Here is a 22,781-nt window from a genome sequence, read left to right as displayed (position 1 = left end):
GAAAGCTTTCTAAAATGAGCCAATCGGGCCTCTTTCCTTATCGAGCTGCCCTAGTAAGGGCATACAAACATCTGTCGATTCAACATCCAAGAGAATGGGAAATCCCTCCAGCGACAGCGTCATAGAGCAATTTTCGATTTTTGAGAATATCGTACTTTTCGGAGTTGCTCGGTGACTTTCGTCTTTCATGCTGATGTCTTGGAAAAGCCAAGTTCGTCCTTACCCCTCACACTGTCACCAAGTACTACCTGCACAGCCAGCGGAGATCAAGGAAAAACCACAACGTGAACGCTTGTCAGATGCCAAGGCTTGTTGTTGCAGAGCCAGGCCTTGCATCAGGTCCCACATCTCTAGTTGATCGGGAGTTTATTATAAAGAAGTATGAACTATATCATCTCGGTAGTCTAATTCAAACTCTATTACTAGACGGCGTGTTTGATCAGAGATTGCCTGCAGAGAAATTAAGCAGTACGCGTGGCTATTCTATGGCGGTCTCCATGTTTCAGCTTAAGGAAAAGCTCACGAAGCCTTAAGGGACATAGCAGGTTTCTCGTGACTGTAGCCCTACAGTCACGAGGGAAACTTGTCTGGAGTATACAGGTGTTCTTTTTCATGTACGTATCATAGTATGAGATAAACAAATCTACTAGTGCTTTAAGCCTTAACAATATAGGGTAATATAACCCGTCGCTTTCTGGTTTACATTTTCACTCATTTCCTCAAGATCCGCTAAGAAGCAGCCAAAATCCTGAAAGCTATTCGCTTTGTTTGGGTGCAAATCCCTTAAGTATTTATGAAAGCATACCTATCCTTTCATTAATCTGCCCCGTTGACCAGGTGATCCGACGGCACTAGTAGGATGGTTCCATTTATCAAGAAACTTCACGAGCTTCATTTTTTGAGAAAAGGATGACTGACATATATATTATTGTAAGACAGACCAGACTTTATGCTTCATCATCGTGAAGAGCTCTAACCGCAGTGTCTTGTTTCCGAATATTCTCATCCTTTCGCCAAACAAGCCACCACGACACCAATATCCCCGAGATCGCCAGGCAGAGGAAGGAGAGACAGATGATATAAGATACACGATAGGTCGGACCAAAAACAGAGCTATAGATATGAGGGCCTGCAATTCCACTGAACTGAGCCATGGCATTTGTGAGGCCAATGCCGATACCTGAAGCCACTGTTCCATTGAGATCGCGAATCCGTTCTGGCCAAATTACAGGATAGGCAGATCCCGCACAAGCTGTGGCTACTATCAGAGCGATGTACTTCACGATGGAATTTGGGACCGTTATGAGTATGATATAGCAGATAATGATTGTGCTCTCAACTGCATATGGCATTAGTAGAAGTTCATTCGATAGTTAGGTGGTATAATGGGATGATATTTACTCGCGACTGCAGTTGTCCAAGGCCGGATCCAACCCTTGTGAATCAGGTAACCAAGGGTGTTCAGGAACAAGAAAGTTGCGACGTATGGTGGCTATCAAGTTTTAACTATGTCAGATTCTTATTCCAAACCTCTTAGACGAACTTTGCTCGACTTACTATATTCATCAATTGAGAAAAGGCCGTCGAAGTAAAGCCAAGTTCATAGATGACAGTAGGCAGTGCATAATTTACACCAAATCCGCCAATACCGTGTCCAATCCAATATATGGAAAATGTGTATAGTGTAGGAGTAGAAAAAAGCTCCTTGACATCGGCCCAGCTCCAGCTCTTATCTTTGCCAGAAGGCGCAGAGGAGGCTAGGCGGCCTTGCAAGAAGATTCGTTCTTCCTGCGTTAACATGCGAGCAGTCTCTGGATAATCGGGGAGACCAAATAATGCTACCACGGACAAGATGATGGCAGGAAGGCCCTCCAGAATAAACAGCCATCTCCAACCTGACAGCCCGCCAGCTCCATCCATATAGCTGATGGCATATGCCAGCAATCCACTCAATGCGCTAGATAGTTGACCGAGCGAATAAAAGAGAGCGATTCTCCACGGCAACTCTGATGGCTTATACCAGAAAGCCATATGATAGAGAACAGCTGGATAAAACCCTGCTTCCGCCAGTCCAATCGCGAATCGAACACACATCATTCCTTGGAAATTCTGTGCGGCTCCAGCAGAACAAGCACATATCCCCCAAGAAAGGATAAGAACGAACATCCATCTCGATGGCTTCATTCCTTTGAGGAGGACCGTGTTTGAAGGCTCGAAAATCAGGTAACTGTAGGAGAATATAGATTGAGTCCATGCCCACTGCGATGGGCTAAAATCGAGCTCTTTTTTGATTCCTGTGCCGGCTTCCAGGTTAATGATAGCAGCGTTGGCGTAGTTCTGGGAATCGATGACACGGAATATATAAACCAAGGAGTAAAACCCAACAAGCCAAAAATCAATTTTTCGCATCACTCTTTTTTCCAATTGAGGGTCATTTTTAATGCTCACGTCATTGCGATGTGGCTCATTGAGCGGCGACGAAGGGATGCTAGTGGTAGTAACATCCTCTTCCCCTTTGACCGATATCATAATTAGTACCTGAAGTACCTGGGCGTTACTTTGATCGTGTCCAATATTCCTTCGAGTGCTAAATATTATACGCTTGGTTGAAAGACTTAGGCGTTCGTCGGCTTTAGACAAATTCACCGAAAACTCATCGAGATATCTATTTCAATGATCAGTCTTTTTGTTTTCTCTTGTAGTGGCGAGATTGAAGTAACCCATGCGATATTTCTACTAGTAGTAAGGTTCAAAGCACGACATATTATTATCCGTCTGCATTTATGCCAATGAAATAAGATATTTTGCTCATACCGCCGCCAGATTGCGGCATTCTTGGAAATTTACCTACAAGTCAGAAATAGTCATTTCTGAGTCGGCAATTGAATCTGAGCAGCTTCAACTAAATTAGAATTTGCATTAGCTAGAAATGTAGAGACACACATCAGGGCAACTGATACTATCAATTACTAACGCATAGTGCAATATCGTGTTCTTTTGTACGGAATATCGGACGAAGAAGATGTGATTACCTTTCGATGAACAATCCTGACATGATTCAAGTATAGACCTCGATAGAAATCGATACGGGATCCTAATACTTGTAGCTATACACTGATCCAAGCTCTCCTGAAGATTATAATTTCTCGGCAACACACTGCCGTGATGTACACAAGGCTATAGCGTGATGCGGAGCAAGAATGATAACATCCGAGACCCCGCGTTCTCACAATCCAACGGCATTCGGATGAATGATCATTTGCTCGGATAGTTTCGAATGGATCTTTGAAGTCAGATTAACCTTGCATAGATATAACTTCCGTCTCATCGCATCGTAACCATCTAGAATTATACTGAACTGCCGTATAAACTCAGACGCAAAGATGGCGCCGTCTGCTATTGAAGAGCAAATTGACACCGCAACAGATACGGTGATCGTTAAACCATGGAGCCGTCCGGAGCCCACTAGAGAGGAGCTTGACTGGGCTCCGCTGGTTGAGATCGATCTGTCGCTATTCGACCAGCCCGGGGGAAAAGAGCAACTTGCAAAACAATTGCATGACGCTGTGACGCGAGTAGGTTTCTGGGTAGTTGTTGGTCATGGAATCAGTGATGAACAAGTTCTGCGTCAGTTCAGTATTGGTAATGCGTTCTTCAAAGAGCCTTTGGAGGAAAAACGGAGATTTCCTTGCAACTTTGCCGAAGGCGAGTATTTTGGATACCGTGAGAACGAAAGGTGGATTGGAGACACTGGGGTGAAAGATAACGTAGAGATGGTATGTTATCTTGGTAACGTTTGCAAGATTTTGTCTAACGCCTTTTACCACAGCTGAACATCCCAAAGGACATCCCCGAATGGGCTGGTGTCCCGAAGCATCGTATTACACGCCAAAACTATGACGAGATTGCAAGCTTCAGCCGTGATCTCTTCGAGAAAGTTGCTAAAAAGCTATTCATTCTCATGTCAATTATTCTGGAACTACCTGAGGATTACTTGCTGCGGGCCCATGCCTACGACAGGGTTTCCGATGATCACCTGCGTTATATGATATATAATACCCGTACCCAAGAAGAATGGGACAAAGCACAGGGCTATACCAAGGGCGGACATACAGATTTTGGTAGCTTGACTTTGCTCTTCTCTCAAAACGTGGCTGGTTTACAGATTCAAACCCCGGAGGGAGAATGGAAATTCGTGAAGCCTGTTGAAGGTGGCATTACATGTAACATCGCTGATACACTGTCATTCTTGACCAATGGTAAGTAAACCCTGTCGGACTTGATGGCAAGTACTTAAGCTAATAAAGATATCAAGGATATCTCAAATCTACTATACACCGCGTTGTTACGCCACCAAAAGATCAAATCGATATTCCGCGCCTCGGATTGCTTTATTTCAATAGGCCGGGTGAGGATACCATCATGAGGACTGTACCGTCACCTTTACTTGAGCGCCTTGGATTGCTCACAGAGGAGGAAAAGAATTGCACTACACCTGCTCCTACAGGAACCGAATACGTTCGAGCCCGAGTGAAGGACGTGCATCACAAGAAAGTTATTGATCGACGAGAGAATACGTCGTTTGAATTCAAGGGGCTGAAGGTACCGAATTATTACAAGTAAATCATCAATACATTTGATGAATTTAAAGCAGTTTTTATTGGTGCTCAATATACCTGAAATAACTGTAACACCCCACGAGTCGGATACACCTCGTACTGAAATACTCAGTTGCTGCGCAGAAGCGATCCGATATCTTGGAAAGTTTGGGAAAGGACGATTGGGATGAATTTTTTATGGTACTTGTTATCTCTGGTTGTAACATACATTCCGGGACTCTCTTAAAATGATTTTGATGGAATACTGCATGCATTGTATAGTTGGTAGTTCTAGGGCTCATGACTGCCAAAATGGGAAATTATTGAGCTTCACCTACACTAGGTGAAAAGGGCGCTTCACTACCGCTTCACTAAGGCTGGAGCATTTCTCTCTGCAGGATGCTGCTCCATGACGAAATAATGGTCGTGCGCTGCACAGCGGATGCACAAGCTAGTGTTCATTCCAACGGTTCATTTTGTAAAGCTGTGTCACATCATGAACCATTAATCGTTGGACTCAAGTTGCGGTCTGATGATTCACATCGCAACCAGGGGTATGCCAATATGATATCGTAAGTGCGGTCGTGCGTTGATGGCTACCCTTGCAGAAGTCATAGAGTTATAGGATTTGCGCAGGTTTTTGGCGACATGATACAGGAAATTCAAGAGAAAAGTCGGTGATTTTGACCTGAATCCAGGATATCGACGTCGCCTACTCATGCGAGTTGAGTCTTGGCATATAATTCCCATATGGTGTCTAAAATATCACTGCTGACCGAGAAGCTTATCCAGGATATGCCGAGTCCTGAATTGGCACTACTCCGTCAATTGCATATTGAGACACCCCACATTTTACTAGATCTAGAAACCGGTGCCTATTGGAGCCCTATTGTACAGTACATGGTATACTGACTCTTAATCATGTCCAACTCAATACTGAAAGAAATAGACGCTAAATTTTCCGAAGATAATTCTCGAAGGATTCATTAAATTGACCCATCCGGAAGCCTCCGTCCGAGTGTAACTCTGGAAAGGCTACTCGACACTATTGATTTTGCTACGTGTTGAACAGTGGGGCAATGGGCGATCATTGATCATTGTGAAAAGAGACAGACCCATAAAAATTTCAATAGTTTTGTCTAAAACCTTTGACAGAGCCGTTGATTGCACGCGCAGTAGCGCCGTAGTTTTGGTCGAACCTCCTTTGGTGGGAAAATTTCTCCCGACCTGAATTTTAGATGTTCTACAGCATGGCCATGGACCGAATGAAATTGTTGCATGATCAACAGCTGATCAATACTAGCAAGCCCAAAAAGTCGTACGATACTCCGGGAAAAAGTTCAGACATGTCATGTTTTGTCTCGCGAACTCCAAGGGCCAACTGCATTGATAGAACTGCCATTTTCTACATATGGGCTACCTTGAATGGCAGGTCATTTGGCATAGCCAACTATGATTGGCTCGCATGGTCATTGACCATCGGACACATCACGAACACCTGATCGATCTGCACGCGATCGTCACTGGCGCTAAATGTTGACATGAGACAGCTCACATTTTGTAGAATTGACAGCTTCGAAATGTGTCGACCAAAGCCAGACCCTTGACATGCCTGCTGTCACTAACTCAAACGTGATATTCCTCGCAGCTGTCAGCTAGTCGTGCCACCTCGTCATACGCTGTAGCAGACATCCGAGTTCACCGCCATGTGATGGATCAGAATCATATCAGATATTACCTTCACTATGTACATAGATATAGAGAAGGGGCTATGATCCTTGTCGTTGTTTGTTCATATAGACCACTAAGATACTGCTGGATCTTTGTTCCGGTGGTACAGCAGTTCAAAATCGTCGGGATTTGGATGTGACTAGAGGTTAGGAGATGCATAACCGCGGCCGATGCCGGGGAACTATGGAGCCTTTCCTGCATGCATGCATACCTACTCCGTACATACTACAGGACTCCATACATCGTACGTCGCGAGTGGTCCTTCGTGCTCTAGTCGTGTTTTGTATGCATTTTCGAAGTACCGAAGTGGTCTTCATTCCCTGTCTCTTATGTACTTCCTGATGCACATTGCGATGTGTTGTATGCGGTCCCCACCCGAAAAGACCAGATTAATACCCAATCTAGATCGACCATATACATAGTATGTTTCTGCAGATGTGCCAATAAGAATGATCATGGTTATCCAACAAAGGCCGCGAACGTCATTCTGATTGTCCTCTCTGACTTATCCTAGTATGAGATGCTATGAGATCCGACATGCCTTGGCACGAATCTGCGCTTCGCTTATGATTGCAGTTGCTTTCATTCTATCGGGCGAGTTTTAATTAAAAAAATAAGGGGCTAAAATTCTTCCGGCGGGTTCTGAATATTTTTAGCAAATTAATTATTGACATTCCTTTCGGTTGACTGTCTCAGATGAGACCACAAGTGGGCAAAACACTAAGGAGTCAAATCCTTGTCAAAAAGTGGAAGAACGAAGTATGGCTCCACGTATCACGGCGTTGAATTGCCCTACACTCCCCATGCGCGTTCTAGGGCAGACACGCAGACGGGGTTTCAACAACATAAACTAAACCGAAAGAGTATAGCACCGAGAATTCTCCATATGGAAGCAGATCATCTAAGCATTGTGGGACAGCCAGACTACAATCCGGAGAATTCACGTGGCTGAATCCGCAGTCAAAATGTCTCCTCGATACGAAATTAGTACGGGTAAAAGGAAAATCCAAGACATGGTGGTCACCTACAAGAGCTGAACTCTAAGTATTGGCGTATCTCGTTCCCAGTTTCCAACCATTGTGCACTTGGTTTGGGGTTCGCATACCGAATTCCGAGATTTCATCCTTTGTCACACATCCGCACCGACCCGAACCATATCGGACCAAGAATTGACCTTCAAGTCTCAATCGCATTTACGATGCTCATATGTATGTACATATACTGTACAAGATCAAGCCCAGAATTAGTGGGAAATACGAGTCTTGAATCAGATCTGGAGAGAATGTGACAGCTCACCATGATCATCGAGGTCTCGGCAAGTCACATAACCGCGCGGACGAACTGAACTTTAAGCGCTGTCAAAAAGGGTAGCCTCCCCGAGGGTAGAAAGATTAAAGACAAAGATGAGGAGCCTACCAACGTCATTCAAAAGATGATCTGACAAATAATGGATTTCGATCATATTTTGAATTTTTTGGGAGGCATCTGTCGGGGCCTGTGGGTCTAAGTGGCAGGTCGGGATATGAAGTGGTTCTAGTGGTCCATTATTGAGATTGAAGGAAACAGGATCCACGGTCTGAAATTTGCGGACCCAATATTGAGGTCGATCCGGCATCTGTCAAAGGCAGATCCGGGATGTAATTTCCTTCTTGAAGAGGGACTAGAAAGAGGACTGAGACGCTTGCGTGATGGCTGATGGAGTACGTGCAGGGCAATTCTCGTGGGGAATTGGTTTCAAAGGAATGACTCCCAACTCAATGTAGAGAGCACGTAGCCCCGTACAATACAATTCACTATTGCCCAAATTGATATCGGTAGGCAACTATTTTCCGGTCCAGGCTCATCCCCCTGTTGTTCCACTGTTCAGAGCAGGTATTCGTGTCAGCCACAATCCTCTCGAAACAAAGCTATTCAGGGATTTTCGGGGGGTCGCGGATAGACTGTGAAGCTGGAAATCGTGCTGACTTTCAGCTGGGGAGGAATACTGGAGATCGTCAGTTACAGTAGATTGGCTGAGTAAGTGGTCCACCGCGTGCCGCTTCATCAAATCCGATCACGTTGCCGTCATGCGTGCAATAATAAGCCTAGGATCGTCGAAACTACTTACACTAACGGGCGAGGGAAAGGAAAGGTTGTGAATGAAAATATGCCATACTACTCCGTTGTGTGTAACTAAAGCCGAGGAAACACCTAGTAATGCAATTTCGGGTCCTTTTTGTCTGGCGATACACGAGGCACGCGATATGAAGCGAGGTGCAATGCGACACAATGTCAAGGTCCAGGCAGACAAGATTCAAGCAATGCAATAAAAGAGAATGAGGGAAAATATTTCCATGCGAATTCCTAAGTATCCCCTTTCCCGTTGTCCCAGCAAAACTCAGCCCGCTTGGTACATAACATCCAAAGAGTAAAAAAGGGTATCAAAATGATATCTGAGGACTTATCTTGGCAAGCAAGGGGTCCTGTACAATCAGAATCAAGCAACAAAGAATAAAAAAGAAATCAACCAGTCTCGAAGCATAATAAAAACACATATGAGAAGATAAAAAAGCCAAGATAACATGTAGAAGCCAATACCAGTCTATCCATCCATCTTTGCCATGTTCCAAGATCAAAGAAAAAAAAAAAACCAAGAACCCCGTAACTCGTTGAAAGAAATAAATTGATGAAGTAAGTTCCCAGTCGTAATCAGAATGAACGCTGACGTTGCGATATGCCATGTAACGTATGTCGAAGGCGGAGCAAATGTAAGTAAGGCCGTGATAGATAGAAGAAAAAGAAAATAGAATAAAAGCAAGGCAAGATCCAAATTAGGCCTTCCAGTGCCGTCAAGTCAGGAAAAGCTTGGGTGGGTATGTGTATCAAGATAGAGACCAAATGGTTCTTCTAATGACGAGGAGATGGTAAATGATCGTCGATGTCGCTAAAGGGGGAATGCCTAGATGAGTCTGGATCTGACGCACCACTGCGCATTTGATTGCGCAGGGCTGGCAATTGCCGCCTTCGTGCGTTAATGAACCAGTTGCTGATCTGCAAAGTGAATGTATTAGCATTTGCTGCAGATGATACTGGGCGGCGAAACCATTCGGATACGGCTCTTACCTGGCTAATCGTTAGACCCGTTCGAGTCATGAACATTTGCTTATCCTCCTCACTTGGATAAGGGTGATCGAGATGCTCATGAAACCAGGCCCGTAAAATGTCCGTCACGGGCTTAGGCAAATTGCCTCTCCGGCGTCTCGTTCGTGGATCAACTGGATCCCCCAAAATTCCGAAATTGGCTTGGTTTGGATGCGCCATCATCTGTGGCGAGATCTGTTCTGGGTCTCCTTGATAGGCCATTGCTGGATGAGCGTGATGTGACTGGGTCTGCATCATAGGTGCACCAAGTGGTTCTGGGTTGCGGCGGTCTGATATGGGAGCTGACATGGGAGGAACACCACGATATTCATGTGCGAAGGGATCGGATCGAGGGGCCATCCGGCTATCTGCATATCCTTGACGGTCAGGCATGGAGCCTATATCACGAATTGGAGGTAACATCGGTGATTGGCCTCTCATAGGCATGTGGTCGCTCATGGGTCGTGGAGGGTGTTCGGCAGGACGTGTAGTATAATCGCGGGAGTATTCGCCATAGGGCATTTGGGCTGTTGGTGTTGAAGCATATCCGGGAATAGAGCGAGGATCGGCAGCCATCTCGTGGCCAGATGAAGGACGTTCTTGAGATTGACGCGCATGTTGAAATGTAGAGGAATCGATTTCATCGTGAAGGTGTGGTGGAAGAAGCTGAATTATGGAAACCGGTCAGCTCAACTCGTACTTTTGATATATAGCAGCGGCACATTGCGCGCGAGATCCCTTTACAATGTCAAATAACTTACCTCGCGAAATGATGGTAGCTGTTGAGGGTGGCTAGCCGGCGCTCTACTGATATAAGAAAGAGACATGTCGGTATCCTCGTCCAACTCACGGGACTGTGACATAGACGAAATGGTATGTAGAGGTGTAATATAAGATGATCAACGTGTTGCACAAAGAGTAACTGCAAGTCACAAGAACACGATTAGAACGGGGGGGGGATAGTTTTTTGATTGATGTATAAAAGAGATCCACGAAGCCGGTCCACCCTTGGACTCCAACTTAGGAAGAAGTAGGTAAGATTGAGAAGGGGGAGGGGGAGTCGAGAGGAAGAGAAATGGAAGGCAAATTGGGGCGAATATAGATGTTTAACTCACCTGGGAAACCAGGCTGATTTTACCTTGACATCGCAGGATAGCCAAGATTATGCAAGGTTGGGGAATGAGGGCAGAAGCGATTCCGAGCGCCCCAAATAATGCAGGGCACTGTACATTTTAAAAAAAGAGACATGTTCCGACGCAAGACCCAGCTGTTACATGTCCATGGAAAAGCAAGAACAGGGGGGGGGGGCCCAGAAAAATGACGATCGTGGGCATGAGTGGGTACTTGGAGCCACAAACTACGGAGTACCAGGACTGTTCCGTATCCTCAAGGCATGCAGAGCGGAGAAGAGGGGTGTAAATCAAGAACCTTATGGAGTATCCTTAAGGTTGTCCTTGACAGATAGTGCCAAGGACCTCTTCTTGTTCCTGTCAAGCTGGTATAGTCCGTCGTGCTAGCGCCAGGATCTATCAGGTGGCGGGCCCTTGAGGAACTCCTGGTCCCCCCCCCCCGGACCCGCGCTATTTTGTAATTCATTTATATTTGATTTTTTGTTTATGATGATGATGATTCTTTTATGGTATAGGGTTATTCGGTTGGTCGGTGTTTTTCTTTTCTTGGATTCCAATTTGATTTAATTTGGGGGATTTCTTTTTTATTTTCTTTATAATTCTTTTTTTAAGTGGAAATAATTATTGTATTTCCCAATAATCAAAATGACAATCTTAAAATGGAACTATAACTTTTCGGGCCAAAGGATTGCTCCGATCTGACCAGATAAAAAAAAACAAAAAAAAAAAAAGATAAAAGAAAAAAGAAAAAGAAAAGCCCTCCTACTAGGCTGCTTAGGGTTCCTAGGTTCAACTTCTCATCTCTACCCCAAAATCCAAGTTTGGGACAGACATGGTTTGGCGCCTTCATAGCCAATACCTCGGTATTGGGATGGCAGTGTAATCCGATCTCAGAAATCCGATTCAATTTTTGAAATTTATGTCTGTTTCGGAAACGATATTCCAGGGCCAGGTACCATGCCCCATACATTAGATTTATTTTTTTTTCAATAAAAATAATAATAATAATAATAATAAATCAAATATAGAACGTCGCAATCCTCGGTTTTCACCGACTGCATACCGACAAAGTTGGGGAAAGGAGGGGGGATCAAGGATGCCAGCAGCAACAGCCGCAGAGAGTCTCAGGCAGGGGGGGAAGAGGAGGTGGTGGGCGGAGGGGAGACAAGGTGGAGAACGACGTTCTGCCATTCACGATGTACCTGAGTCAGGCTGAAGTTAATTAAATCAAATACTTGACCAGACATTTGCTTTTTATGGTGGAAAACCAGCATGTGCACCAATTTTCAACAGTACGGTTAGCGTGCAAAGGAAATGGGCAGGAAAAAAAAAGAAGAAGGATTGTCCACTTGCATGGAACGCCGAACCTCACCCAAATGTTGACCTAGGATGCTAGGCAGTAAGAGGAAGTGGGACGAGTGTTTGGTAAGAAAGTCAAACCAACTTCTCCAAACCATCAGGTGGATCTTCCCACCCCCCGAGTCCAAGGAAAAGATCGCCAGATTGTCCCTCACTAGGCCAAAGGTTCCACCACCCAGCTTGGGTGTCAGAGGGTTGTCATGGCCTACGACTGGTTACCATTCGATCGTGCATCCCAAAGAGCTTATCCCAGGTGGGTAATAACCCATGTACATGAAGGCCCCTCTTGTACGAGATGTTAGCGATGCCCTAGATTCATGGCCAGATTCTTATGATATTAAGGGTATACAGTACGGTCCAGGGTGGAGAAACTCTAGATGGGATCGTACAGTAGAAGTTCGGGGGGGAGGAAAGGAAGAATGACAAAATGACTGGCATCCCTCGGATCGGATCCTAACCACAAGCCTCTGATCGGTGGGCACGGAGATCGATCGACGAACAGGAAATGGACAAGGTGGTAGTATCCATGGGTGGCGGGCAGGGATAGCCAGATTGGCTGATCCCTCAGTGCATCAGGACGGTTCTTCTATTGGAATTCTCCACTTCCTTCGAGATGTGTGGCGCCGGATCCACGCTCTGGTCTCCCGTACGTCAGATCACGGAGAATCCCCCAGTGATGTCTTGTTCTTTTTTTTTTTCATATCTTTTTAGGAGCTGAATTCAAGCAGTTATGTATGTATGTACACTCCGTACATAATGAATGACATGACCATAAGCATGACCAACCTAGGGCTTGTCCTTAGTACTCCACACTGTACAGATGAATGTGCAGTTGCATATGATATCTGACATTTTTATTCGATTTAATTTGATTTGATATTTTCTGCATCCGCTAGGGAGGTGGAGGTGGTTGGGGTGGAAGAGACTGACGTGGTGTTGGGGACCGGGATTTGACCATCTTGCGATGTGACATGATTTTTCTTTTTTCTTTTTTTCCCTTTCCATCAAATTGACATTGCGGTTCTTCCGCTTCGATCCGCACTAGCATCGCTAGTATTTACTCTTGCGGCTCGCGTATCGCGTTTTGGATTCAGCTCGACACTAACCTAGCTCATTTAGTATGGCCCTAAATCCGCCCCTCGCCACGCCAACTTCAAATTCAAGACAGGCGCTGGACCCGCTTCAGTGGATCTCGAGGCAATAATGGCACAGTCTTGTGTAGATGTCGGCCCCGAAATGCCATGAGAGATCCTCTTTTAGGTGGGGCGTCTTCCAGATGTGTCGGCCAAATACCTGCGATCCTTACAAAGCCGAATTCCCCATCGCATAGGGCATACATACTATGTACTTATACAACAAACAATGGGACACTCTTTCAAATTCATCTCATCTCTCTGGTACCATTTATAGTAGTTTTCTTGAAAACACCCCAGATTTAAGATCATCCGGTAACTGAAGTTTGAGCTCAATTTGTCATTTTACAGAAGGGGTCGAGTTACCTCGCTATGGACGCTCGTAAAGTTGGGCAGCAGTTTCGCTACGGTTAGAGGATCCCTGCAGGCCCATCAATGTGACACTCTTTGACACCGATCCAGCCGAGGAGGAGTGGGCATGATACACGGTAGTTTAGGTTCGGACGCTCTCCGCCACGCGTCCGCAAACTTTCACTATTAGATCTATTTCTAGGCCTTGAAACCTTTACTGTAGTGGCAGTCTAGGGGTTGCAGCCACAGATACTCAAACAGGAGTGAACCCCGGGGCTTATAGGTCTAGTTTGTGGATGGGAAACGCCACAGCATGATTCTACTGTAACAAGCAGAGACCAAGAATCCATCTACCTACATAGCCACTCATCAAAATTGATCTAATGTGCCCCATAACTTCTCGGTGAACAGGCTGGATGGAACTACCAAATACTGTACTGTAGTATAGAATCTGGATTCAGCCTCGTGGTGGGAATTCGATCTAATACAGAGTAGATTTCCATGATTGGCTTGTCATTCAAGGGCGAGATCGAGGCCGGCGGATCGGTGAGGAATTCTTGTTCGCTCCCTTACACGATACTTTCCAAGCCTGAGGTAATTGCTATCTGATTTCCATCGTACTCCGTATTTATATCGCAGATGAAACATTGGCACATGTTCTGAGTAACAGACAAGCCATCACGAGCTAGACTTGACCAAAAAGAACGGTGTAAACATACATAGAAGAAACTGAAGCACAGAAAGGGGAAAGGCCCACCCCAGCCACCCCCAGGCATGGACACATACTCCATATTGTAATTGGAATCTGGACGGATCGCCATACTCATGCCCTTACGAGATCCCGAGATCGTGCATGAAATGGAGTAGGGATGCAGATCATTGGATCTCACACCAGGCACTTGCGCAGTTCATTGTGATCGGGAAAGCCCATCCTGGGACCCGGGGAATGAACCGGAGGAATTACTCCAGAGCCGCGGGAAGAGGCGATTCATTGCGCCAATGCAACTACTGTTTACACATGCAGGAATTTGTCATCGTGCAACCAGGTTTCCCGGTACTTGGGTATGGACGATCACTATATATGAACCAATGAGTTTGCTTTGCTTGTACCATTGGGGTATCGATGGGTTGAGTGTCTGTGGAGTGGCTAGTCGAAGAGTAACCTTAATTCCTGCTGGATGAAAGAAGGTCATAGCGGTCAGCGCATCTCAAATTCGCATTTTCAATAACTCGTTCAAGTCTTGAGTCAAATTTGATGAGGATCCTCTTTCATCATGATCTCATTTTCTAGGGAGTGGGGTGTGTTTGGGACTCTGCTTCATGCATACATACAATAGTATGTACTGTAGTACCACGTAGTAGTTTATTGTGGCTCGAATTTTTAGTGAGGCAAGATCTGAATCTCAACTGCATCTCGGTTGTCTCAAATCAGAATGGAATGTGAGGAGGACACCCGACCACGCAGGGCATCCAGTAAGGCGCGAGGAAATATGAATCGAATCGATCCCTCCTGTCGCCTGTTACTTAAGCCTAGTCGGCGGACCCGACCTCCTGGTTTCTGGGTCATCAAACAAACTATACTAGCCCTACTCACTAGTAAACATCTGCTAAATAGGATAAACCTTGTTGACAGCAGCCTGCATGTGGATGGGATCGACGTCATCTGGGAAAGTCTATATCGAGACGATCATTGGTGTTGACCCCGGATGATCGCGTCGGGGGTTGTATACAGTAATACTGTACTAGTATACACAGTTGTTCTTCAAGTTTTACCAATGGTATATAGGGTTCAGCCTCTACTGCTATGTAGATATTAGCAGTCAGCATCATTTAGGCTGAGGTAGTAACTTTTTGAGTGGTCTAATCCCGTAATCTCCCCCGGACAATGGCGCGACATGTCACAAATCCTTCGCTCGGCTTTGAGCACATATCAAAAATTAGTTTCTTTGTTCCGGAAAACGTGACTCAAACTTCGGGTTTTTGGGACTCGTAGTTTGAGGCAAATGCATGTTTGCTCCCATCCCGAGCACCAGGAAATGGCAAACAGGCATTGAATCCTTGTCAGTTTGGTACCTAATTAATTTGTGCCGTGGCTTACTTGCGATTATACAATGTATTCCCAGGTGGGAATACATTGTCATTGCGCCAGTAATCTAGTTCTGCCTAAATGATCATTTCGAGCAAATAGTCGCTTGAATAAACTCAAAGAGTTGGCTGGCAACCCCGGAGGATTATAGGATTACGCCACCATTTGTCTGCAGTTTGAATGCAAATGCAGTCGTGTTTAACCCAGCCGGGTACTAGACTGGGTAGTACTAAAAAGTGTTAATTACTACTAGTAATGTAGTTAGTCCCTGAAACTGAGCGGTTACAGCATGCCATGGGCAAAACCCGACGTTTGAAGCTATGGCAAAGCAAAATATTTTGAATTTTGAATATGCATTCATGGATAGGGTAGTGCAGCGTTGCTCTGGCCCTGCACCCTTTGGAATGTCCTTTGACGATCCTCATTTTCTACAATCCTGGGCATTCATAATACCAGTAGCCAATTCAATTGAATAGCCAGGAACAAATCCCTACTGTGTATGTATGTGCATGATGCTCAACATTGAGTACTTACTCATTCTCGCACATCACTCTAAAGTAAGCAACGCTGCCAGATGAAACGTTGCGAACCAAAAAATAAATAAATAATAAATAAGGAAAAAATTCGGTCAATCACCGTATGTCACAACTTGAGAGAACCGAGACATGAGGACTTATCAAATTACACGAAATGTCATTCTCCTCCCGTCCCAACCTGCATATGAGTCGCCTTCACTATTGGTTCCGGGTACGCTCCCATCACGGCCCCATCCATGCCGAGGCGCAGATACCGTGGCAGCCGGTGATATTGACATGTTACTGCAGCTACATGATAGTTAAGCTGAGTATCAGATCTAATAGCAGTGATTTGTTCGGTCTTAATCGGCTTCAAGGATGAATCGCTCCAGGAGGTGCCGCGGTTATTGCGCTGAGAGGCTGGAGGGTCCTGGGATTATCCCAGCTCTTTGTTTACAGCTTCGTCCTATATACACTATTTGTCTCGCATTACATATACTAATTTGGGGTAGACTACGCCACTTCCATTGGGATGTGTTGATTAAAGCCTGACAAAGTGATGGGCGAGCTTGCACATCTAGGTTTCCCTCGGCTCTTTGGCATTTGAATCAATTCTATTTAGGCGCGATTCCAGCTGTCCCAACTGCAGTACAGTGCCCTTGGTCTGAGTCTTGGCTATATTCTACTATGTTGTTATTAGTACCGGTACTATGTATAACACTCAATAGCCTTGGAAATAGGCTGCTCGGTGTCCCTTGGCTATTGGTTCTTCGTGATGACTTTCATTTCTACAATCCATTATTGTAACCTTTCCCAAATGCAGAAAAGACAGGTTTTATACCCATAGAGCAAGCCACAAATGCATAGTCCTTGTTGTGGCATGTTCACTTGGCACCTGTGAATGGCAGCCATCACAAGCGCAGTCATCAGCTTTCTGAGCTTCATCATGTCTGTCACCACCTATGTGGTCAATCAGTATGGAGGACATCCGGATGAGAAGAAATATTTAGCGAGTCGAAAAAAAGACATTGGGTTGAAGAAATTGAGATACAAGAAGAATAAGAGCCGCACGAACTCACCGTCACCCCCAGAAGATACGGACAACAGAAGATGAAGCTATTGATGAGAGGTTCCTGATTATTCGATGAACTAGAGAAGCTATCAATCGACAACTTCGTCTCATTTTCTCTACAGCTCACGCAGCCACTCGTGATATCTCGGTCAAATAATACGGTTTGAAACGGCACGTAAAGTTTATTCCTTCCTTGACAAGGTCGATCTACAATTCATTCTACATCTTGGGTGGCCATAGTTCTTCAATATGAAGGTAAACTACAGTAAGTCCGTCCACTCCTCAGCGAACTCGGGAATCCGCAGGGTCAGCTATCACCACCTACACTGGGAATAGCCCATCAAGTGGCTCACCCAGAGGCCAGCGCAGCAGAGAATCGGTTTACAGGACAGTTTGGTTTTTACCTAGCCCCATATATACTGGACCATTTGACATAACTATGTCAAATGGTCCATTCCATACTCCGGTGGGCCCAACTATCGCGCACGAGGAGCAGTCCAGGCTGATATTTACCAAGGTGAAGTCGGTTAGTAACGCGTTTCCATGAACTGCCGAAGTATCGATGAGAAGCAATCCGAGTTGACAGTTCAAACATTGAAAACGTTAAGTAATCGATTACTGACAGTATCTAGGGGTTACTAGTATGAACAAGTTATCAAAATAGCTTTGAAGAGGTCTTCTTCTTTTCGAGTTGTTTGATTGGACTCCCGTACTCCTAGTCCTGAAATACCGAGTTATATAATTAAATGCGAAGACCCTCGATAATTCGGGAATAAATCTTCCCATATTTATGAAACTCGCAACCTGATACAAACTAGATTTTATGCATTTGATTAATTCTATTTTTTTTTTCACTCCAAGCCCCTCTATTTCGCAAGCGTGTTACCCAACTCAGCAGCCCGATCCGTCGCAGCCTTAACAGCCTTATCAACAATCTCCTTGAAGCCCTCCTTCTCAAAAGTCTGTAACGCGGCGAAAGTCGTACCGTTCGGGCTAGTCACGTTCTTACGAAGTTGACCAGGCTCATCATCAGAGGTAACCAGCATCTTACCAGCACCTAGACAAGTCTGTGTCGCAAGACGAGTCGCTTGTTCCTGTGAGAGACCGAGGGCAGTAGCGCTAGCAACAAGGTGTTCAACCATAGCGAAGAAATATGCAGGACCAGATCCTATACAAACAATCAATAAGTCATGTCCGAAGTAAAGTAAAAGATTGAAACTCACCCGATAGACCAGTGACAACGTCCAGTAATTCTTCTTTATCAACCCACTCCGTCGCCTTGCTTACACTACCCAATAACTCATTGACAAGAGCCTTCTCCTCAACACTAACGTCCGCACTGGCAATCGCACCAGATGCACCCTCCGCCACGAGCGCGGGGGTATTAGGCATGACACGAACAACATGAGGTCGAGCTCCATTGGGGGTCGTAGACCACTCCTGCAAAGAGGAAAGTGTGATACCAGCCGCAATGCTAACGACAACAGGGAGGGATTGACGATCCGCCCAGCTCTTCGCTAACTCTTCACAAACAGCCTTGGTAACCTGCGGTTTGACGGCGATAATGATGAGGTCCGCGCTACCGCCCGCAACGACATTATCGGTTGTTGTGTTAACGCCAGTTGCGGCGAGCTTGTTGCGGTTTACCTCCCATGGCTCGGAAACGGTGATGTTGGTCTTTGGGACGGAATTGGCGAGTAGACCGCCGATGATGGCGGAGGCCATGTTTCCGCCGCCAATGAAGGCGAGCTTGCTTTCTTGGATGGAAGGCATGGTTATGATATCGGTATTATGCGTGGGATGCGTGTGAGGGTGGGAAATTGTGGTTTGTGAGGTCAAGTTGATTTCTCCGCGATTGAAAATCCCCCACTTTGGGCTTATCGGTGGGGTGCGAAGGGAGTTTGATAGACCGCCTGCGATGTCGGAGTAGTCGAGGACTAAGAGTCTCGATTAATTCAAGAGATGGATGAATTGGTTGAATTGGTTATTTTGATAGAAATGTGAAGACTCAGAAAATCGAGAATGTACGTGGGTTAGGAGAGAATTGGTCTAGGTCATAGATATTTGTCTGTTTTATACAACTCCACGTGACTCATACTATATCAAACACCGGCCCGGTCAACCGGCTTGACAGTCTGCGATCTTCCCCAGTCAAAATCGGTGCGGGGAGAGAGGGGCAAGTCAAGTGAATGTCAGTGGATGATCTCATACTAGGATTCGATTGTGGGGTTGTCGAAGGGGCGATACGAAGGTCTAATTTGAAATATAGCAACTACTAGTTGCTATATTTCAAGTCAACGATTGCGAGTTGTTGACAAATGGAAGGGATAGTATGGACTGAGCATTGAACATACGATGCCATGACGAATCTTGATTATGTGATAGTCAAGCTTATGTGAGACCAGTACACTTTCAAATAATGGAATTGTGAATATGCAGTACGAGCTTGAATTCGGGTCTCTATGTAAAATTCGCGATATAAAATCGGGGACCCTGACACCCTGGCACCAAGATATATAACTCTCTTTTGGTCACAACAGCCATGTAGCAGATCAAGGCCGAGGTAAAGGAGCTCAAAAGAAAAAAGGAAACAAAAGCACAAATCCATTCGCAAGACAGATAACCGACCCGCTAAATTACATCAATAAATGTTTGGTGAGCTGAGGAACCAGGCGCGACTGGCTTTCCATAAGCTGGACCGGCCACAGAGATCACCGGATGAATGATAGTTGAGCATCATGAGAGATGCAATGCAAGAATGAATCCGAAATCCGAAACGACAAAGAATGATCGGAATATGTACACTGAATGGGCGAATATTGAAAGGGGGCCTAGGGCCCGCGGCAATCAACAACTTGACGGATAACAACAGAGATATAAATTGTTGAGTTTTGAAACAATAATTTACCAGGTTTCCTAAAGGGAACGATTAGTAAGGCTCGTATTGGATGGATGACTTAACACAAGGGAGCTTACAGCAATGTACTGGCCGGCTTCCTTCTTCCTCTGCCAGAAGAGAGTCGCCTCCTCGGAATTAAGGTTCCCCTTGGCCATCGCAACTTCGACGAGAGCAGCCTCAACACCTTCACCCATACCCTTTCCACTGCCGCAAACAAAGACACGGCCATCAAGGGCATTGATAACATACCAGACGAGATCAGCTTGGTGGCGCACCTCTTCCTGGACGTAGCGGCTCTCTCCACGACGGCTCTGCACCACTGTGCGGACCTTGTCCTCGTGTACACCCCACTCGCCACTGTACAGTTCATCAAGCAGAGAGTCACGAACACCCTGAAGGACCCAAACCTTGTTGGCGCAGTTGGCCGACTGCAAACGTCGCTGGACGAAGCCACGGAAAGGAGCGATACCAACACCGGCACCGATCAAGAGCATAGGACCATCCGAAGCAAATCGCTTGGCCAGAGGGTTGGCCATGAGACCACGGAACATGGGAATATGAAGATCGAATTTCTCTCCTCGGGCCTCAGCAGCAATAGCCTTGCGCGCAAGGCTCTCCAGGTAGCCAGAGCCAACGCCGGTACGGATACCGCCACGCCAATCATCAGAGTCAGCAACGGTGACAGCAACTTCAACCAAACGACGGCATTCTGTGCCCTTGAATTGGCAAGAGATCATGGGATCTTGGGACAAGGAGTAGAAGCGGGGCATGAGGGTGTTCAGAACTGAGAGAAGGTGATCAAGTGGGGGTTGGGATGAGGGGAAGGCGTGAAGAAGCTGCGAAAGGCTGATGTGGGAGCTGGTGCGAAGTTCACAGAAGGCACCTTGACCCTGGGCGGATGAGAGATATTCGAGGATTTTCTTCTCATTCTCCTCATAGGCGTATTCGGCCAGGGTACGGAACAAAGCCTTGGTAGGGGCATAACTCTGGATATCAGAGCACCAGCTAAGAACCTCGCGTCGAGAGGTAATCAACTCGCGGGGTTTGTCGTCGCCCCAGATAGTGGGCCAGCGGCCTTTGGTGGTGCGCATGAGGACCTTCTTATCGCGCATGGATTTGGGGACGCCAAGCAAGTTGAAGATATCTTCGACTTCCTCATCCTTATTCTTCGGACAAATACCGATTGCACCACCAACGACGAAATCTACCATGCCGCTCTCGGCGGGGTAGTCGGTGACATCAATATCAAAATGATAGGTGCGCTTCTCAGCACCACCCTTGGTCAACTCACGAGCATGGTGGAGAGGAGCCCGATACACTTCATAAGGTGGATGCGGTTGGACGAAGCGTGGGGGGTGATCTGAGGGGCCCAGCTCGAAGTTGGCCGTGTAGGCGGGGGGGGGGGAGAAAGAAACGGTCTTTTCCGGGAGCGGGGCGAGGTTGGAGAGGTCGCTGTCCAAAGTAAGAAGATCCACATTCAGGCCAAGGCTCTTAAAGGCGTCATTATCAGGCGCGGTGATTGAATTGAAGCCGGAGATTGGACCATCGAGGGGTTGGAGGGGACGACCGCGGCAGCAACCCCCACCACAGCACATCGACTCAATTTTCTGCGTGCCACTTGTGCCCACATTCTCCAAAACCCGACGCATATCATCCGAATTCTGTGAAATCAGAATGGTCGATGCCCGACGGCTGCGACCGGTGGGTTTGTTGTCATTATCATCCGAGACCTGCAGGGTCTGCAAATCGGGCGGCGTGGGGGGAGTTGCGGGGGAATCAGAGCCACTCGATTCTGTCCCTTGGGAGGCTGGCGAGCCATTGAAGTTGAAATCAGTGATGGAAAGAGAGCGCACACCACGAGGCTCTTCAGGAATGGGATTATCGGGGTGAGAAGTTGATGAGACGGGGATATCTTGAAAAGTGCCCTTGCGGGGACGGGTCCCCGTCGAGGCGGTATTGGCCGAGGGCATCACGGATTCGACAGCGTGAACTATGGAGGACAAATGTAAGACACAGATAATCTTTCTTCGGAATCTTTTTTTTTTTTTGGTGTCAAGCGTGGGGTGGTAGTGAGAGGAAGGATTGGGAATCAAAAATGGGGGAAGGGGAGAGAAACAAGAATCTGGAGATTTTCACACACGTACCCATGACGGACGGAAGCGAAGAACCGAGGGCCGTCGGTGGACTCGGAAATCGCCGCGATCGAAGCAACAGAGAATAGTAAAGAGATCGAAGAATGATGAAAATGATGCAGGTAGTAATCTCGAAGGATTGGATTGACTTGATAAGGAGAAGCGGATACAAATAGGAAAAAGGCCGGAGGGTTCAATAGTGAGAAAAGGTAAGGAAATCCCGAAGTGAAGAAAAAGGAAGAAGCAGAAGAAGAAGAAGCGGAGAGAGCGGAAGGGCTCGCCTGATTTGGCGGAGTTTATCAGATTTGCCACTTGCGGGTTTGAAAGAGATCTTTGGAAAGAGAAAAAGAAAGATAAAATCAGATGGATTTATTTGGTTGGGACTGGATTTGATTACTGGAGAAGAGTTAGCCCCAGATCGACGGTGCATACTGATCATTTGTACTTTCATACTGTATTTACACTTATGAATACTGTCAACTACTACTACTACACTCATACTGTATGTACTACGTCCTTCAGAATATTTGAACCTACGCATAGCCGACTTCCGAGTGGGCCGACCGCTTTCGTTATCAATCAATCTGATAATCCATTCCAGTCATCCCATGCGTATCCCCACCATCCCTGAATACTGTAACTTATGTACATTCAA

General features: G+C 46.1%; 5 protein-coding genes across 5 annotated transcripts; 1 reads left to right on the top strand and 4 right to left on the bottom strand.

Moving 5' to 3' along the window:
- Positions 1–947: 947 nt before the first annotated feature.
- N7469_010373 (Major facilitator superfamily domain general substrate transporter) lies at positions 948–2,529 on the bottom strand (the record flags this gene model as incomplete). The annotated part of the gene is made up of 3 exons (XM_056649278.1): positions 948–1,339; positions 1,402–1,492; positions 1,558–2,529. 3 exons carry the CDS (start codon positions 2,527–2,529, stop codon positions 948–950), a joined length of 1,455 nt encoding a protein of 484 aa, XP_056496409.1.
- An 854-nt stretch (positions 2,530–3,383) lies between these two features.
- Positions 3,384–4,623, top strand: N7469_010372 (uncharacterized protein; the record flags this gene model as incomplete). The annotated part of the gene is made up of 3 exons (XM_056649277.1): positions 3,384–3,776; positions 3,830–4,259; positions 4,316–4,623. 3 exons carry the CDS (start codon positions 3,384–3,386, stop codon positions 4,621–4,623), a joined length of 1,131 nt encoding a protein of 376 aa, XP_056496408.1.
- A 4,592-nt stretch (positions 4,624–9,215) lies between these two features.
- Positions 9,216–10,312, bottom strand: N7469_010371 (homeobox domain-containing protein; the record flags this gene model as incomplete). Its single annotated transcript, XM_056649276.1, has 3 exons — positions 9,216–9,359; positions 9,432–10,115; positions 10,211–10,312. The coding sequence occupies 3 exons, from the start codon at positions 10,310–10,312 to the stop codon at positions 9,216–9,218; spliced, it is 930 nt and encodes a 309-aa protein (XP_056496407.1).
- A 7,649-nt stretch (positions 10,313–17,961) lies between these two features.
- On the bottom strand, positions 17,962–18,868 carry N7469_010370 (pyrroline-5-carboxylate reductase family protein; the record flags this gene model as incomplete). Its single annotated transcript, XM_056649275.1, has 2 exons — positions 17,962–18,263; positions 18,319–18,868. The coding sequence occupies 2 exons, from the start codon at positions 18,866–18,868 to the stop codon at positions 17,962–17,964; spliced, it is 852 nt and encodes a 283-aa protein (XP_056496406.1).
- A 1,131-nt stretch (positions 18,869–19,999) lies between these two features.
- On the bottom strand, positions 20,000–22,142 carry N7469_010369 (FAD binding domain protein; the record flags this gene model as incomplete). The annotated part of the gene is made up of 3 exons (XM_056649274.1): positions 20,000–20,011; positions 20,072–21,984; positions 22,139–22,142. The coding sequence occupies 3 exons, from the start codon at positions 22,140–22,142 to the stop codon at positions 20,000–20,002; spliced, it is 1,929 nt and encodes a 642-aa protein (XP_056496405.1).
- Between the last annotated feature and the right edge of the window lie 639 nt (positions 22,143–22,781).

Source organism: Penicillium citrinum, assembly GCF_028827155.1.
Source record: "Penicillium citrinum strain IBT 23319 chromosome Unknown utg000009l:1.0-4274883.0:1.0-4276374.0, whole genome shotgun sequence".
Classification (NCBI taxonomy): domain Eukaryota; kingdom Fungi; phylum Ascomycota; class Eurotiomycetes; order Eurotiales; family Aspergillaceae; genus Penicillium; species Penicillium citrinum.
Note: the sequence above shows the minus strand (reverse complement) of the source record. Positions and strands in the feature narration are given on the sequence as shown.